We start from the raw sequence: 19,013 nt of genomic DNA, 5'->3' as shown, positions 1-19,013 counted from the left end.
GATGGTCGACCCGTGTTACAGATGCCAGGCCCGGTTCCAGTTGCAGTCATTTTGAGTCTACGGCTTATTCAGAGATTCAATTGCGCTTTCATCTTTACCGTTTTGCAGTAAGATGCTGTAGAAAATTCGATTTCTCTTGCTGTATGTGGCCCTTTGGTATCGATTGGCATAAATTTTTTAGACCACCCCTACCGAAGATATTGCGGCAAGCGACGACAACAATTTATTTTTATCTTATATATCTAGTAATTATGGCAACAACTGTCAATAATATTATTGGTTGTTGGCAAATGCTGTAAATGTCTCTAAGGAAAAACTCTACTTCTAAAACGTTCATAGATTTATCCAGTTTGTTGATAGAATCTCCCGTTTAGAGATTCCCCTTTTTATAAATTCCCCCTCTTAGAGATTCCCCATTTTAGAAATTTTAGAAATGAATAACAGAACTGCATGTCTGAATAACAAAATACCAGAACTGAATAACAGAACTGCATGTCCGAATACCAAAATACCAGTTATTCATTTTGGCGGTAATTGGCTAACATTTTAATATTCTTTCGTTTGCTTTCAAATTAGCTCCACTAACCTCGTCCTTGAGTTTAAAAAATAAAAGAATATTTTACCTTGAACGAGGCTAGTCGGAGTAATTACAGTGAAGACTTGTATTAGCATAACATCTTTAGTCGTAATCACCCAAAGTTCTTTCAAAAATGTCCAAGCTCGTCATGGCAACATGTGGATGCATTTGTCAAGTACACCTCAAACCAAGTGTTATTGATTTCGTATATTATGTCCTCTACGTCGCGTTGTTTCTGTTGTTTGGCAATAATTGTTGCCTTAGAAGTTTTTTTGGCTATCATTATCGTTAAAACCCGCGTAAGCAATTTTCAAAAGTTTAAATTACGAACAGCAGCTTCAAATGTTGATGGTTTCGTGAAGGACAAAATTGGTTCGCGGCCATTTGTTTTTCTTACGCAAACGGAGCAGTGTCTGCGGCAGAAATTGGTTGAAAATTTGCGATTACACTCGGCTACGAAGTGCAAGTGCGATGTGATTGTCCTGAGCTATAACAAAGAATGCAAACAAGGTAACTCGCCGCGCCATATTACATATGTGTTTGATAATTCAACTACTTGGGGAACAGGACGAAACAAGCTTTACTTCGAGGCGATAAAGAGAAAATCCGGTTACATCTACTACATCTTCACTGATGATGACGTGGAGCTTAGCTTCAACTCTGCAGCCTCTCCAGAGATGAAGCAGCGTACTCTAATCCAAGCTTTCCAAAACTGGCTTCTGGATTACGACGTTGCCGATTATGGGGTAACTAAAGACGGACGGCGGCGTGTTTAAAGTAAACTGCGCAAAATCTGTGGGATACTCAACAGCACTTCACTTGCCAATCCAGTCATAATTTTCGACAACCTGTTCAACGCGTTTCATGCAAATGCGGTTCGTCATATTTTTCCCCTTAACACACGACATGAGAATGTTACCTGGTGGAAAACAGGGCGGTATGTGACGAGTGTCGTGGAGTTGAAATTCCGCGGACAGGCTCTTTTTCCCGTGACAATCAAGAAACCATTACATCGCAGCTATCCTCGATCTGTACGCGGTGTTGTACAAGCCTGGAAGGACTATATTGAAAACGTTCAAAGAGAAGCACCTCCTCAATATGCAGACAACAGTTTATTTGAAGAATATAGGAAAGATCCATTTCTTTACCTTAAAACATCTCGCACATACTGCAGGGAGGTGATTCCCCATAAACCAATCATTCCATTTGCACATTTTGCGCAAGGCAAATAATATAACCTGTGATTAGACTCTCCCCAATGTTGCTGAAACGCAAATAAAGCCTGAAAAATAACACGTGTTGTCTGCTAGTACCCAACCAAGCGAACGTTGGCAATCGCAAGCTTAAGACATCTTTTTAAAAGGGCTTTTATGTGTTAAAGAGGGTTTGAGAACTTTAAGTTTTATTAGTTGCTCCATTATATGATGTTTATATTTTTAACTTAAGTTTACCTTGTAACGAATTTGGAATTCGCTGATTGTAATTTTAAATTAGATTTATCTTTTTAACATGTAAAAAAACCCTGTTGAAAGTGATCGCAGACGTGTAATTTGATGAGTAGTGTAGTAGGGTTAGAATTATACCTGGAATTTGGGGAGGAATCTTGTTAAAATGGGGAGTAATGAAATTAAAACAAATTGTGCGGCGGACTCCTTAATTTATGGAGCTAGAATATGTCTTCGTGTACATTTTTAGGGAGGATTCTAATTAACGTGAGACGTTAAAAATGCGCGGGAATTTTATTCAACATAAATTGCGACGCCACAAAAGGATGTGTGGGAGCGTTGACAGGCTAGCATGCACCCTTGATTGATGGATCGTTGTCAAGTAAGCAACCCAAAGCTGATTGGTCGTCGTGGAAATAAAAGGGGGCTTTTCGTCAAACGCATCATCTCGCAGTTTGTGGAAAATTGTAATTTTCAAGGTTTTTAAAGACAACCGATAAATCTAGTAATTTTATTACGATGGCTTTTACCAACTCTTCCGATATCGAAGCCGCGTTAAGCAGATGTTCTACCATGGACGAATGGGAGAATTTTATAGCTTCTGTTCATATTCCAGAAGAGTTCTTTCCTTTAGCGAACCAGAGGCTTTTAGAGCGCAGTCCCCAAGATATGACTTTTGAGGTAAGTTAACGCGTATTCATAGTAATTCATTGACGAGCAGTCTCGTGTCATCTTCTGTCGAATGTGTTCTAATCGAATGTTTTCATTTTAGCTTCCCAACGATCATACAACTGAGGATGTCATTTTGGACCCCGCGACAACTAGCCATTAATGGTGCGTATCTATATGTAAAACTTTATATCATTTTTTTTTTAACTTATTCTAATTTGACAAACTTTATTTTATTCGAATTCACTTCTTACTGTTACAAGACAGCCAACCTACGAGCGCGTTCGATGAATTGATGTAAACGTGCTCCGAAAGAGAACAGCAAGTAAGTGTGATGTTAGTTGCACAGTCAAAACCTTTTTAATTGCCATGACACACGAGTTTTGTTTTTTTGTTTTTTTAACTCCCATTATTTTTAGATTTAGTTTCATGGCGCCACAACAGGGATTTAAAAAAGCTTGTGAAATGGCCTTTGATTTACGCGACATACTGTTTCTTGTCAAAGGATGTTCATGCTTCATTGATCAACACAATTCTCTTTTGTTGAATGCTCAGACGTTTTTAATTTTACATTTTCAGTATCGCTAATCTTATTTTATTTTGAACTAGGAAATTGCCAATACTCCACTTACACCGGTGGAGCCATGCAGCATTTCGGAGAAAGGACTTGAAACCCCCTCACAGGTAGTTTTTTTTTTTTTTTTTCCATGTTGACTAGTGATACTGAAGCCCATTTTATCCCATAAAAATTCATTGACCGTTTTTTTTTTTTAAGACATAGTAAGTAGGCGGAGCATTTTATTTAACAAGTTACAGTAGTTTCTGGTTTTTTTTTTTACGCTCTTATGCTCACCAGAGAAGTGTATGCAGTCACAAGCTAAATTTTCGGGATTGGTATAAGCGATTGTCTGACTGCAAGAGCGGGTCAAATGTCATCATCAGTGGTTTCAGAAATTCGAAATAATATATTGTTTGAAAAAAGTTGCTTTTCTGGAGATTTCAACACTTGATGACAATGTATGAAGAAACTGGGTTAATAAAATTATATTTTGCTTTACAGTTTACGGGTACCAAACTGTCTCCAAAGTATTGATGAAATGGAACGCCTAGCGCTGGAAAACTTGTTTTCTTAGGATATATACACGGGGTTTAATCCTTACGCTTTCGCTTTCTTCGCCACTCGACATGCTATCATTGCCATCACCTTTTTGTTCTAACGACTCCATGGCCCTCTCTGCGCTAGGGGATATTTAACAACATGGAAAATTGTAAAAAATGTGCTGATATGTTTCCCAAAAAGCGTAAAAATGTTTAAATTCTGCTCAAAAGTCAAATTAACGCTCGAGAGTGCTGGAAATGTAAATCGAAAAAAGGGCAGAAAAACTGCCCAACGTAGTAGGGACAGGCCTAGCTAGGCCTCTCACAATTTTTTTTAGCTCAGCGGTAATAAAGAGTTTTTGTTCGACAAACGTTGTTATACTTTATGGTCACCTCAGTATGTAAGAAAATCGAGAGTTAAGAGTTTGATAAAACTAGGAACATGTACAAAAATATGCTAGGAAATAATAAAAAACGTAACTGCGGGCAACCTTCGTGCACTATTTTGTAAATTTCAAGCACTTCTTATAGAAACCGAGCACTAGTTTGAGCACTTTTTTGCCATGTTTTGGCGATTTTTCCAGCGCAATCGGGAAAGGCCTATTGCTGACAACAAACATTTGACAGCCGATCCGTACAGAAATTCTCTAGCTTCCCTTGGGCAGCGAACTACAGTCGAACCTCCCGTAAGCGACCACCCATAATGTCAAGGATATGTGGTCGCTTACGGGAGCTGGTCGCTTACCAGAGGTCAGTCCACGGGGGGTCTAAATTTCGGGTTATTTACATATGGTAATTGCGGAGACCTAACCCTTTTGCCAGTGCTTATCGAAACCTATAGTAATAACTTTTCTTAGCTACAAGTATATTAAGACTGGTCCGTAATTATTCCAGGCAAAAAATGTTGGGGTCTATGGTGATTATTGTTCGTATCTCACAAATTACTTAGTACAGTGATTGAGGCAATTTGACTCTTTTATTACTCCAGGTGGCTATGTCTAAATTTTTCAGGGAACGGAACATAAGCAAAAAGTTAACAACTCTTTTATAAAACCTGTGATGTACGTGGTCACACGCATTAAAAACACCAGCAGGCGTGTAGGCTGCAAAACAGTCCAACACTTGTGCGTCGATAAGTTTGGAGCTAACGATAAACTCAGCTGCAGGACTGAGCTAAATGCACTATATTCTCTCGGAGGCCGCTCGTGTCATTTTAGTTGAGGCTTAAAACGTGCACTGGCTGTCCTACAAGGTGTTCAATGTGATTAAAGTTTATTTCAGTGTACAGTATAGCGCCTGTGTATTTTATTAATTGTTTCATTGCTAAGCTATATCAGGAGACACTTCCGGTAGCTCCGACTGTGAGATTTAAGCCGCCGTTACACGTTGAAACTTTTAGCTGAAACTTGTGTGCAACGGCGCTGCGAAACAAGTTTCCGCAGGTGTTGCACCGTGTAACATGGTCGGTTTCGTGAAACTTTTTCGAACTTCCGTTGCGAGACAAGTTTCACGAAAAGTAGAACCGCTTTCTACTTCTGCAACGGCTCGCAACGGTCGCAGTGGTGAAAAAACAAGAGTTTCACCGTGTAACACCTCTTCGCGAAACTGGTCTCGTTCGCTGTTGCACACAAGTTTCAGCTAAAAGTTTCAACGTGTAACGGCGGCTTTACGGCGTCCGCTGTAATGATGTGGCCAATATGTCACAGCGAAACACTTTTCAATTTCTGCCAGTGAGAGATACAGCAGAATGAGTGTCAACTGGTCGCTTACGGGAGGTTAAAAACAATTGAAAATATTAAACAATCATCTCTAAAAGTGGTCGCTTACGAGAAGTGGTGGCCTACGAGAGCTTCCATCTATAGTGATTTGACTTGAAAACGTTTTGTATTTTGGAAAAGTGGTCGCTAATGAGAGGGGGTCGCTTACAAGAACTTACGAGAGGTGGTCGCAAAGGGAGGTTCGACTGTATTCTCGCGTCAATAATTCCAGTATCAAGGTATCCTACCGTTCTTACGATACTGTAAGCTGTCGATTCGATCAAAAGTAAGTGTTTCTCAAGTCAATTTCCTAACGATAACACCGACTGAATTACTTAAAAGACGTGTTATCATTTCCTGTTCGTTGGCCATCTAGGACTCATGGTATAAATTAAAAGGTGAGGGGTTCACATTTCAGCGCATGTGCATGAATCTAAATGCTTTTTTCTCTTTCTTATCAACTTTATGGCCCTAAACTCCCACTCGCATGTACTTGAGAAATCACATTCTATAATTAGTCCAAGAAAAATGACTGATGACCAAAATTCACGGAAAATGCTAGTAGATTGTACTCATATTGTCGATATTGAATTTAGCGTTGACCCGTAGGATTTATTCCACCGTTGATGTATTTACAGTTATTTGCATACGAAATAACGCAATCGTAGGAAAAAAATTACTACCTGAGTTACCTATTCCCTTCTGAATGGTTCATAAACAACGAGTTAAATTAAACAGGCTTCGTTCATAGTGAGCAAAGGCGAAAAAGTATTTTGATTCATGGACATGCGCAGAACCGTGAACCCCTCCCTTTAAATATAAACATTTTGGCAGGAAATAAATTATTGTGTCGAAAACTCGTTACTGAGTGTCATGCCGAACTGCATATTACCATTTGAAAACACGAAATTAAAATGCACATCATGAAATATGACATAACGCAATCACGAAACTGCAGGTTTCACTGTTGGAATAGCAGAATATCAGAACTAAACAACAGAACTGCATGTTTAAATAACAAAATACCAGAACTGAATAACAAAACTGCATGTCTCAATAGCAGAATACCAGAACTGCATGTCTAACAAAATACCAGAAGCGAATAACAGAACTTCAATAGCAGAATACCAGAACTGAATAACAGAACTGCATGTCTCAATAACAGAATACCAGAACTGAATAACAGAACTGCATGTCTGAATAGCAAAATACCAAGTGTTAATTTTGGGTGTAATTACACTTCATACATAGGCAAAAATAGCTAACATTTTAATATTCTTTCGTTTGCATTCAAATTAGCTCTACTAACCTCGTCCTTGAGTTCAAAAAATCAAAAGAATATTTTACCTTGAACGAGGCTAGTTGGACTAATTACAGTGAAGACTTGTATTAGCATAACATCTTAAGTCGTAATCAGCCAACGTTCTTTCAAAAATGTCTAAGCTCGTCATGACAACATCTGGGTGTATTTTTCAAGTACACCTTAAACCAAGTGTTATTGATTTCGTATATTATGTCCTCTACGTCGCGTTGTTTCTGTTGTTTGGCAATAATTGTTGCCTTAGAAGTTTTTTTTGCTGTCATTATTGTCATAATCCCCGTGGGCAATTTTGAAAAGTTTAAATTACCAAGAGCAGCTTCAAATGTTGATGGTTTCGGGAAGGACAAAATTGGTTCGCGGCCATTTGTTTTTCTTACGCAAACGGAGCAGTGTCTGCGGCAGAAATTGGTTGAAACTTTGCGATTACACTCGGCTGCGAAGTGCAAGTGCGATGTGATTGTCCTGAGCTATAAAAAAGAATGCAAACAAGAGAACTTGGCAAGTCATATTACATATATATTTGATAATTCAACTACTTGGGGAACAGGACGAAACAAGCTTTACTTCGAGGCGATAAAGAGAAAATCCGGTTACATCTACTACATCTTCACTGATGATGACGTGGAGCTTAGCTTCAACTCTGTAGCCTCTCCAGAGATGAAGCAGCGTACTCCAATCCAAGTTTTCCAAAACTGGCTTCTGGATTACGAACCAGCCGTCGGCGTTGCCGATTATGGGTTAACTGGAGACGGACGGCGGCGTGTTCGAAGTAAACTGCGCAATATCTGTGGGATACTCAACAGCAGTTCACTTGCCAATCCAGTCATAAAATTCGACAACCTGTTCAACGCGTTTCATGCAAATGCGGTTCGTCATATTTTTCCCCTTGACACACGACATGAGAATGTTACCTGGTGGAAAACAGGGCGGTATGTGACGAGTGTCGTGGAGTTGAAATTCCGCGGACAGGCCCTTTTGTTTTTTCCCGTGACAATCAAGAATCCATTACATCGCAGCTATCCTCGATCTGTACACGGTGTTGTACAAGCCTGGCAAGAGTATATTGAAAACGTTCGAAGAGACGCGCCTCCTCAATATGCAGACAACAGTTTATTTGAAGAATATAGGAAAGATCCATTTCTTTACGTTGAAACATCTCGCACATATTGCAGGGAGGTGATTCCCCATCAACCAATCATTCCATTTGCACATTTCGAGCATGGCAAATAACATAACCTGTGATTAGGCTCTACCCGACGTTGCTGAAACGCAAATAAACCCTGATCGCAGGTTAAAAATAACACAGTTGTCTGCTGGTACCCAACCACACGAACGCTGGTAATCGCAAGCTTAAGACATATCTTTTTAAAAGGGGTTTTATATGTTAAAGAGGGTTTGAGAACTTTAAGTTTTAACAATTGGTGCCTTATGTAATGTTTATATGTTTAACTTTAGTTTATCTTATAATGAATTTGTAATTAGCTGGTTGTAATTTTAAATTAGATATATCTTTTTAATATGTTTAAAAAAAATCTGTTGAAGGGATCGCAGAGGTGTAATTTGATGAGTAGTGTGGTAGGATTAGAATTATACCTGGAATTTGGGGAGGAATCTTCTTGAAATGGGGAGGAATAAAATTAAAACAAATTGCGCGGCAGTCTCCTTAATTTATGGAGCATAAAATGTGTCTTGGTGTACATTTTTAAGGAGGGTTCTAATTAACGTGAGGCGTTAAAAATATTCAACATAAATTGCAACGTCACCAAAGGCTGTGTGGCGGGTGCGTTGACAGGTTAGCATGCACCCTTGATTGATGGATCGTTGTCAGGTAGGCAACCCAAAGCTGATTGGTCGTCGTGGAAATAAAAGAGGGTTTTTCGTCAAACGCATCAGCTCGCAGTTTGTGGAAAATTGTAATTTCCAAGGTTTTTACAGACCACCGATAAATCTAGTAATTTTATTACGATGGCTTTTACAAACTCTTCCGATATCGAAGCCGCGTTAAACAGATGTTCTACCATGGACGAATGGGACAATTTTAGAGCTTCTGTTCATATTCCAGAAGATTTCTTTCCTTTAGCGAACCATACACTTTTAGAGCTCAGTCTTAAAGATATTACTTTTGAGGTAAGTTAACGCGTATTCATAGCAATTCATTGACGAGCAGTCTTGTGTCATCTTCTGTCGAATATTTTCTAATCGAATGTTTTCATTTTAGCTTCCCACCGATCATACAACTGTTATTTAGGACCCTGCGACAACTAGCAATACTGCTGTAATGGTACGTATCTGTATGTGAAACTTTAAATCATTTTTTTTTAACTTTTTCTAATTTGACAAACTTTATTTTTTTCGAATTCACTTCTTAGTTACAAGTGAACGAGCCGTAGAGCGCGTTCGATGAATTGATGGAAACATGCTCCGAACTAGACCAGCAAGTAATTGTGATGTTACCTTTTAATGGCTATTTGTGCTAGGTCATTATCTCATTGTGACTGCTTTCTTTTTGGAATCAGGCCTTGAAATGAGAGATAAGTTTGCATGCAAAATAAGTTGGCGGGAATTTTTGTAACGTTGAGGTGAGTTTAGAAATAATGACACACGAGGTTTGTTTGTTTGTTTGTTTGTTTGTTTTTTTTTTTTTAAACTCCCGTTCTTTCTGGATTTAGTTTCATGGCGCCACAACAGGGATTTAAAAGACCTTGTGAAATGGCCTTTGATTCATGCGACATACTGTTTCTTGTCAAAGGATGTTCATGCTTCATTGATCAACACAATTGTCTTTTGTTGAATACTTAGACGTTTTTAATTTTACATTTTCAGTATCGCTAATCTTATTTTATTTTGAACTAGTAAATTTCCAACACTCCACTTACGCTGGTGGATCCATGCAGCATTTCGGACCAAGGACTCGAAACCCCCTCACAGGTATTTTTTTTTTTCACTGGTGATATTGAAGCCCATTTATTCCAAAAAATTCATTGACAATCAATTTTTTTAGACATTGTAATTGAGCGGAGCGTTTTTTTTAACAAGTTACAGTAGTTTCTGTTTTTTTTTTTTTCTTACGCTGTTATGCTCAGTAGAGAAGTGTATGCAGTCACAAGCTAAATTTTCGGGATTGGTATAAGCGATTGCCTTACTGCAAAGAGCGGGTCAAATGTCATCATCAGTGGTTTTAGAAATTCGAAATAATTGTTTGAAAAAAGTTGCTTTTCTGGAGATTTCAACTTTTTATAATAATGTATGAAGAAACTGGGTTAATAAAGTTATATTTTGCTTTACAGTTTACCTTTACCGATCTCCAAAGTATTGAGGAAATGGAACGCCTGGCGCTGGAAAACTTGGTCTCCTATGTTATATCTACGGGCTTTAATCCTTACGCTTTCGCTTTCTTCGCCACTCGACATCCTATCATTGCCATCACCTTTTTGTTCTAACGACTCCAGAACCCTCTCTGCTCTAGGGGTTATTTAACAATATGGAAAATTGTAAAAAATGTGCTGACATGTTTCCCAAAACGCGTAAAAATGCTTAAATTCTGCTCAAAAGTCAATTTAATGCTCGAGAGTGCTGGAAATGTAAATCGAAAAAAGTCCAGAAAAAGTGCCCAACGCAATAGGGACAGGCCTCTCTAGGTCTCTCCCGAGTCTTTTTTTTTTTTTTTTTTTGGCTCAGCGATAATAAAGAGTTTCTGTTCGACAAACGTTCTTACACTTTATGGTCACCTCAGCATGTTAAAAAATCGAGAGTTAAGAGTTTGATAAAACTAGGAATATGTACAAACATATGCTAGGAAATAAAACTGCGAGCAACTTTCGCGCACTATTTTGTAAATTTCAGTATTTTTATAGAGACTGAGCACTAGTTTTATTTATTTATTTATTTTTTATTTATTTATTTTGCCACACCTTAAATACAATGTAAACATAAAAAATAGAAAAAAAAATAGATGTAACAATGGCGATTTTTCCAGTGCAATCGGGAAAGGCCTATTACTGACAACAAACATTTGACAGCCGATCCGTACAGAAATTGTCTAGCTTCTCTTAGGCAGCGAACTACAGTCGAACCTCCCGTAATCGACCACCACTCCGCTTACGGGAGGTGGTCGCTTACCAGAGGTCAGTCCACGGGGGGTCTAAATTTCGGGTAATTTACATATCGTAATTGCAGAGACCTAACCCTTTTGCCAGTGCTTATCGAAACCCATAGTAATAACTTTTCTTAGCTACAAGTATATTAAGACTGGTCCATAATTATTCCAGGCAAAAAATGTTGGGGTCTATGGTGATTATTGTTCGTATCTCACAAATTACTTAGTACAGTGATTGAGGCAATTTGACTCTTTTATTACTCCAGGTGGCTATGTCTAAATTTTTCAGGGAACGGAACATAAGCAAAAAGTTAACAACTCTTTTATAAAACCTGTGATGTACGTGGTCACACGCATTAAAAACACCAGCAGGCGTGTAGGTTGCAAAAGAATCCAACACTTGTGCGTCGATAAGTTTGAAGCTAACAATAAACTCACCTGCAGGACAGTTAAATGCACTTTATTCTCTCGGAGGCCGCTCGTGTCATTTTAGTTGAGGCTTAAAACGTGCACTGACTGTCCTACAAGGTATTCAATGTAAATTTATTTTAGTGTACAGTATAGTGCCTGCGTATTTTATCAATTGTTTCATTGTTAAGCTATATCAGGAGACACTTCCGGTAGCTCCGACTGTGAGATTTACGGCGTCCGCTGTAATGATGTGGCCAATATGTTACAGCGAAATACTTTTCAATTTCTGCCCGTGAGAGATACAGCAGAATGAGTGTCAACTGGTCGCTTACGGGAGGTTAAAAAGAATTGAAAATATTAAACAATCATCTCTAAAAGTGGTCGCTTACGAGAGGTGGTCGCCCACGAAAGGTTTCATCTATAGTGATTTGACTTGAAAACGTTTTGTATTTTGGAAAAGTGGTCGCTAATGAGAGTTGGTCGCTTACGAGAGGTGGTCGCAAAGGAAGGTTTGACTGTGTATTTTCGCGTCAATAATTCCAGTATCAAGGTATTCTACCGTTCTGTGATACAGCCAATCAACGCGATACGTAAGCTGTCGATTCGATCAAAAGTAAGTGTTTCTCAAGTCAATTTCCTAACGGTAACACCGACTGAATTACTTAAAAGACGTGTTATCATTTCCTGTTCGTCGGCCATCTAGGACTCATGGTACAATTTAAAAGATAAACATTTTGGCAGGAAATAAATTATTGTGTCGAAAACTCGTTACTGAGTGTCATGCCGAACTGCATGTTACCATTTCAAAACACCAAAATAAAATGCACATCATGAAAAATGACATTACGCAATCACGAAACTGCAGGTTTCACTGTTGGAATAACAGAATATCAGAAGTAAACAACAGAACTGCATGTCTGAATAGCAGAATATCAGAACTGAATAACAGAACCGGCTGCATGTCTGAATAACAAAATACCAGAACTGAATAACAAAACTGCATGTCTCAATAGCAGAATACCAGAACTGCATGTCTAACAAAATACCAGAAGTGAATAACAGAACTTCAATAGCAGAATACCAGAACTGAATAAGGGACTGTGCCATAATTATCAGGAGGGGGGGGGGGGTAGAAAAACGAGATGGGGGGGGGGGCATTACCTAAAATTGCTGCCAAGATAGGGGGGCTCAAAAGTAAAATCGCTCATTTGACAGAGGGGGGGGGGGGGGGGGCCTTAAGTTTTATTCGACATGTAAATAAAGTTAAACGCAATAAAAGATTCGCAATACAGGCCTCATGATAGACTGTAGCAAATATCAATACGAACAGCTGTTAAACGATTATTGAAAAAATTCCATCAAAATGAAAAGATAACTGATTAATTTTAACCCTTCTTCTATTTAATTAAGCTGACCCTACGTAAAGCAAAAATCATGCACTTGTTTTTCAGCATCCCCCGTAAAACAATGGGAATCAAACAGATCTCGTAGACAGGCTTTGTCGGTTTTTAATGTGAATAAAAGTAATGTTTCTTCATCGACTGAATCGATTTGCTGAATTCCATACATCTCTGGCTCATAACAAAGTTCAACAGGCTCTCCTCCTAAAGATCTAAATATAATGCAAGCCCTTTTTCGTCTGTTATTTGAAGCGTTCAATCTCCTGTTCTTTGATTTTTTTCTCTGTTCATTTCTCTTTCTTGCTTCAGAAGTTTTGGATTTTGAGCCAATGTGGTAAGCACCCCGGTACTTAGCAAATGCTTTGTCTAAATCTTCAATCAAGCGATCAACATCCTTCTCGATACCAGCTGTTACATAATAACGTTTGCCATTATTGTAGCATGACAATATACAGTATATTACAGTAGCATGACAATATAAAAGGTATGTACTTAAAGGCATCTATGGTAATGGTGGCGGCGAGGAGTGAGTGCGTGTGTGTGTGTGTGTGTGTTGGTGAGGGGGGGGGGGGGGTGCGACGTTATTTTTAACATAACGGAGGGGGGCTTACAACTAAATTTTTAGTTTTGGAGGGGGGGTACTGTCTAAGTTTTTGCTAGATAACTCTGGTTTCTCTGGCTTTTCAGCCCCCCTCCTCCCCTCCTGATAATAATTGCACAGTCCCTAACAGAACTGCATGTCTCAATAACAGAATACCAGAACTGGATAACAGAACTGCTTGTCTGAATAGCAAAATTTCAAGTGTTAATTTTGGCGGTAATTGCACTTCATACATAGGCAAAAATGGCTAACATTTTAATATTCTTTCGTTTGCATTCAAATTAGCTCTACTAACCTCGTCCTTGAGTTCAAAAAATCAAAAGAATATTTTACCTTGAACGAGGCTAGTCGGACTAATTACAGTGAAGACTTGTATTAGCATAACATCTTTAGTCGTAATCAGCCAACGTTCTTTCAAAAATGTCTAAGCTCGTCATGGCAACATCTGGGTGTATTTTTCAAGTACACCTTAAACCAAGTGTTATTGATTTCGTATATTATGTCCTCTACGTCGCGTTGTTTCTGTTGTTTGGCAATAATTGTTGCTTCAGAAATTTTTTTTTTGCTATCATTATAATTAAAACCCGCGTGGGCAATTTTCAAAAGTTTAAATTACGAAGAGCAGCTTCAAATGTTGATGGTTTCAGGAAGGACAAAATTGGTTCGCGGTCATTTGTTTTTCTTACGCAAACGGAGCAGTGTCTGCGGCAGAAATTGGTTGAAACTTTGCGATTACACTCGGCTGCGAAGTGCAAGTGCGATGTGATTGTCCTGAGCTATAAAAAAGAATGCAAACAAGAGAACTTGGCAAGTCATATTACAATAATTCAACTACTTGGGGAACAGGGCGAAACAAGCTTTACTTCGAGGCGATAAAGAGAAAATCCGGTTACATCTACTACATCTTCACTGATGACGACGTGGAGCTTAGCTTCAACTCTGCAGCCTCTCCAGAGATGAAGCAGCGTACTCCAATCCAATTTTTTCAAATCTGGCTTCCGGATTACGAACCAGCCGTCGGCGATGCTGATTTATGAGAAAAATGGAGACGGACGGCGGTGTGTTCAAAGTAAACTGCGCATTTTCTGTGGGAAACTCAACAGCACTTCACTTGCCAATCCAGTCATAAAATTCGACAACCTGTTCAACGCGTTTCATGCAAATGCGGTTCGTCATATTTTTCCCCTTAACATACGACATGAGATTGTTACCTGGTGGAAAACAGGGCGGTATGTGACGAGTGTCGTGGAGTTGAAATTCCGCGGACAGGCCTTTTTGTTTTTTCCCGTGACAGTCAAGAATTCATTACATCGCTGGTATCCTCGATCTATACGCGGTTATGTACAAGCCTGGCAAGAGTATATTGAAAACGTTCGAAGAGAAGTACCTCCTCAATATGCAGACAACAATTTATTTGAAGAATATAGGAAAGATCCATTTCTTTACCTTGAAACATCTCGCACATACTGCATGGAGGTGATTCCCCATCAACCAATCACTCCATTTGCACATTTTGCGCAAGGCAAATATCATAACTCGTGATTAGACTCTCCCCAACGTTGCTGAAACGCAAACAAAGCCCGATCGCATGTTAGAAATAACACAGTTCTCTGCTACCCAACTAAACGAACGCTTGTAATCGCAAGCTTAAGACATATCTTTCACGTGTTAAAGAGGGTTTGAGAACTGGTACACTGGTGAACTTTAATAACTGGTGCATTATATAATGTTTATATTTTTAACGTTAGTTTATCATTTAATGAATTTTTAATTAGCTAATTCTAATTTTTAAATTAGTTATACCTTTTTAATATGTAAAAAACCTATTGAAAAGCGCTATTAAGCAATTTTTAATTAGCGCTATATAAATAAATATTATTATTATTATTATCATTATCATTATCATTATCATTATCATTATCATTATCATTATCATTATCATTATCATTATCATTCATTATCATTCATTATCATTACCATTATCATTATTATTATTATTATTATTATTATTATTATTATTATTATTATTATTATTATTATTATTATTATTATTATTATGATTGCAGACGTGTAATTTGATATAATAGAAGAATGTTTGGCCACAAGTGTTGTGATTTTGTCAACGACGGAGAGGAGGAGGAACGGACATTTTTTATGCCTTTCCATTGATAATATACAAATGGTTAGCGAATTTCAAATTTAAAATCATTACTTTTAAAAGGTCTCAAAATTAAATTGTGAACTAACAGGGTAGCAAAAAAAATGCAAGTATTCGAAATGGAAGCAAACGGACTAAGCAGAAATTCTTAGCGGAAATTACAACGCAAACTGATTACGCTGGTCATCGATAACATAAGACTATAAGGATGTTCTTTTATCTCTGGCTTATCTCTGAGATAATGAAGGTAAGATAGATAGGTAAGATAGAGCTCGCGGAGGCTGAACATGCCGATTTGTCAAGCATCTGGATTGCACTCAACAAAATCCAAAGAAACACCGACGAGCTGCTTAAAGTTCACCGAGCACTACGCAATCATTATGAAGAACTCCAGAAGTCTCTAGAGTTTCACATCAACAAAGTAGAGAGCTTGGAAACGGAAAACAAAGCGCTCAAAAAGGACATTGCGTCGCTTAAACAAACAGTACGCAAGGCAGTTGAGAAAATCGCTGAACTGAATGTCGACCTAAATGGAGTTAATAAGGACCTCTGCACAGCCATAAACCAAATAGATGACTTAGAGCAATACAGTCGAAAGCATAATCTTGAAATACATGGTATCTCTGAGACGCCTGAAGAAAATATCCCCGGAAAGATCATCAAGCTTGGGAAAATTCTCAACGTTCATATCTCCAACAACGACATCGACATCTGCCACAGAATGGCTAAACGGCGAACCAACGGCTTTAAATCTTACAGATCCAAAAATGAGCTGTACAGGGCCAGAAAGCTCCTAAAGTCAGTAAGTTTAAACAACTATTTCCATAATACAAAGGCTGTTTACATAAATAAAAACCTTCCCAGCAACAGGCGCGACCTGTTTGCAAAAGTTAGAAAGTTTAGAAAGGACAATCAGTGGCATAACGCCTGGACCATTGATGGGGAAATTTTTGTCAGAATCACAAAGTGATCAAGTAAAAAGAATTTATGAAGTTGAAGATCTTAAAATATCCGTTAAATCTGTTTTCGTTTTTTCTTCTTCTTCTTCTTCCCCGAAAATTAATTTATGCTATGTATTCCTATTTTACACCTCGCCTCTCTATGCGTCACTTATTTCTCAATTTTGGCGGAGAGTTTGTAGGAGGGTGTTTGGTTTATTTCCAGTCTAACCCATGTTATTCTTGCTCTTTTGTACTTGCGCTCTCCTATACAATAGGCTGCCTGGCAGTTCAATTAGTGTTTCTTTTATGTTAGGTGTTATCGTTTGCATCGTCTTTCTCCCTCTTAAGACCTACTTTCACCTTACTAGACCTATTAAACGCTGTAGTCAGCATACCTTAAATACAAAGGTGCTCGCGGCAAGGAAAAGCGCTCTGCACGGTGTGGTTCACGTAATCTTTTAAAAACTGGCGCCCTATCACGCTTTTTCTGAAATGTAGATTAATATATATATTTAGCCAAGCCTAAAAGCGGAGCTCCAAAATAGAAGTCTGCTTATTGTATGAACGAAATAACCTTATGAGTTCCTCATCAATTCTGCAGTTATATAGTACATTTTCGATGCATATGCAGCTAACTGCTCATCAACAATAACAATTTAAAACAGAGGGCAAAATTACTGAATGCTGATTTGTTGTAACAGAGGGCAGTTTTTCGTAATTTTTCTTTCGCCGAGGGCAAAATTACTTACTCCTGATTGGTCAAGCGGCGAAAATACTCGCTCCTGATTGGCTGAGCACGACAGTTTTACATTTTGTTGGTTTCTGCATTTTGTGTCCAAAAAAAACAAGTTCTTTGAGGTTCTTCCGAAGTTCGACTCTTTAAGCCGGGTTCTTTTTTGTACCAAAAATACATGGAAATCAAGTGCTGCAGCTAGGAGGGAAATTCCTAAAGGTTAATTTTGGTGTCTCTCATAAGAAACAGCAAAAGATTATTTGTGTCAAAAGCTAAAGACTTGGATCGGATTGATTTTATTTTTTTTGGTTGAGAAACTGAAATCAGTCATGGCGTCCAAGTGCTTTCAACGAACGATAACCGAGCATGAAAGTGCCCTTTTGATGGGAGGAAGGAGCAGGAAGAAATTACTCCGCAAGTTCCTTCTTTGGATCCATCCATCCTTAGTATCGATCTATGTTCGTGTGATTTCCAAGCGGTAGGAAGCTTCACAGCGCTGGTGAACAATTAATGCCTAACATTTGATTTATCGTTGTTAGTTTGCTCCTGAATTAAACTTGTATTCTCTCTTAATTACATGTGTTTAATGGGAACTGTTCTCGTCGGGTTTTTTTGTTTTGTACGCTACGAAAAAAAAAGTAATTTGTTCATTGGTTTGCTTGCGCCTTCGATGAGTGTTTTACTGACTGTTTTACGAAGTTCCTTGATAGTTTTAGCAACATTTTGCCCTCTGTGTTATAAAAGCGGAATTTAAACGGCTCAAAATGATATTTTCTGTTTTTATTATTGTTTTCAGTTTTTAAGATGATCAAGGCAAAACAGTTTGTGAACAGCCAACGCGCGCTACTGGCACTGTCATTGTCTAGTAAATTTTGCTTATCAAGAAGGCCGTACGCTATAAACCTCAGAGAAAATGGATACACTAACCAAAAAACACACTTCAAATATATCTTTGAGTAATAAATGAAAAAAGCACTGTGATAATTCATAGCAATAAGTACAGAAATAAACTAAACAACGATTTTTGAAAAATTCACAAAAAACAAGCGAATGAATGTTTTGCATAAACTTTGTTTTCATGAAAATGGAATCACACTTTAATTAAATTTTACATTTACTTTTAACGTTCTTTGAAAAGACTTTCAGTGAAAATAACTCACACATCTTAATCTTTGCGGTTATATCCTACTGTTTTGAGTATTTTTGTTTGTTCTCTGTCAAGATTGTCAGAAATGTATGCGGGAAAAACTTGTCAGTAGTTTATGCCAACGATACAATGTTGGGAGACGTTTGTTTGACTGACTATTTTAGCTCAGAATCAATTTTTTTTTAAATGAAGCAAAATGGAATGAGATTAGAAAATAAAACTCCAAGGGAAATAACGAACATGGACCGAAAAATGATCTCAAAAGGCTGCTCTGAGGTTAAACAAGTTGCAATGTCAACACTACAAGAAAAAATATCTTGCAAAAACAGCAAAGTTTTGTCAACAAAATCACATGAATATACTCGCCTCTTTGGAGAATAACCTGTCCTTTTATTCGATTGCTGATTTTTTCGCTCGTTTGCAACGTTGAGTTTCACTTCAAGAGAAAAAATCCATCGAATCTTAATTTCATTTCATCGCGCCGGATAAGACACTGATTAAATAAAATAATTTATCTTCAAGATTCGGCCGCTGTTTATGAAGTGCCGCCTCTAAAAGCTGCTAAAAAAATCGATTTGTTTCTCCCGCCGCGATCCGCCTCGCTCTTTCTCCCGCTGTTTGACGGCAAAATTGGACGGGATCAGAAAATAAAACTCCAA

The 19,013-nt window shown here is 38.1% G+C and overlaps 2 protein-coding genes and 2 pseudogenes across 2 annotated transcripts in view; all 4 read left to right on the top strand.

The window, feature by feature from the left end:
• LOC146480966 (uncharacterized) overlaps positions 1-1,809 on the top strand; it is a 3,841-nt pseudogene extending 2,032 nt beyond the window's left edge.
• LOC146480958 (uncharacterized) overlaps positions 1-19,013 on the top strand; it is a 153,859-nt gene that overhangs the window by 37,949 nt on the left and 96,897 nt on the right. The gene's annotated exons all lie outside the window — the stretch shown is intronic.
• Positions 7,060-8,517, top strand: LOC146480965 (uncharacterized). The gene has a single exon (XM_085108994.1). It carries the CDS (start codon positions 7,060-7,062, stop codon positions 8,095-8,097), a length of 1,038 nt encoding a protein of 345 aa, XP_084965120.1. The 3' UTR covers positions 8,098-8,517.
• Positions 13,796-16,503, top strand: LOC146480964 (uncharacterized; annotated as a pseudogene).

Source organism: Pavona decussata, unplaced genomic scaffold, assembly GCF_977016875.1.
Source record: "Pavona decussata unplaced genomic scaffold, jaPavDecu1.1 SCAFFOLD_51, whole genome shotgun sequence".
NCBI classification, from domain to species: Eukaryota; Metazoa; Cnidaria; class Anthozoa; order Scleractinia; family Agariciidae; genus Pavona; species Pavona decussata.
This window is presented reverse-complemented; position numbering and strand designations above follow the sequence as displayed.

Bases quoted from the DNA above. Each gene is read 5' to 3' on its own strand.
- LOC146480965 (XM_085108994.1), top strand. From the start codon at position 7,060: ATGTCCTCTACGTCGCGTTGTTTCTGTTGTTTGGCAATAATTGTTGCC.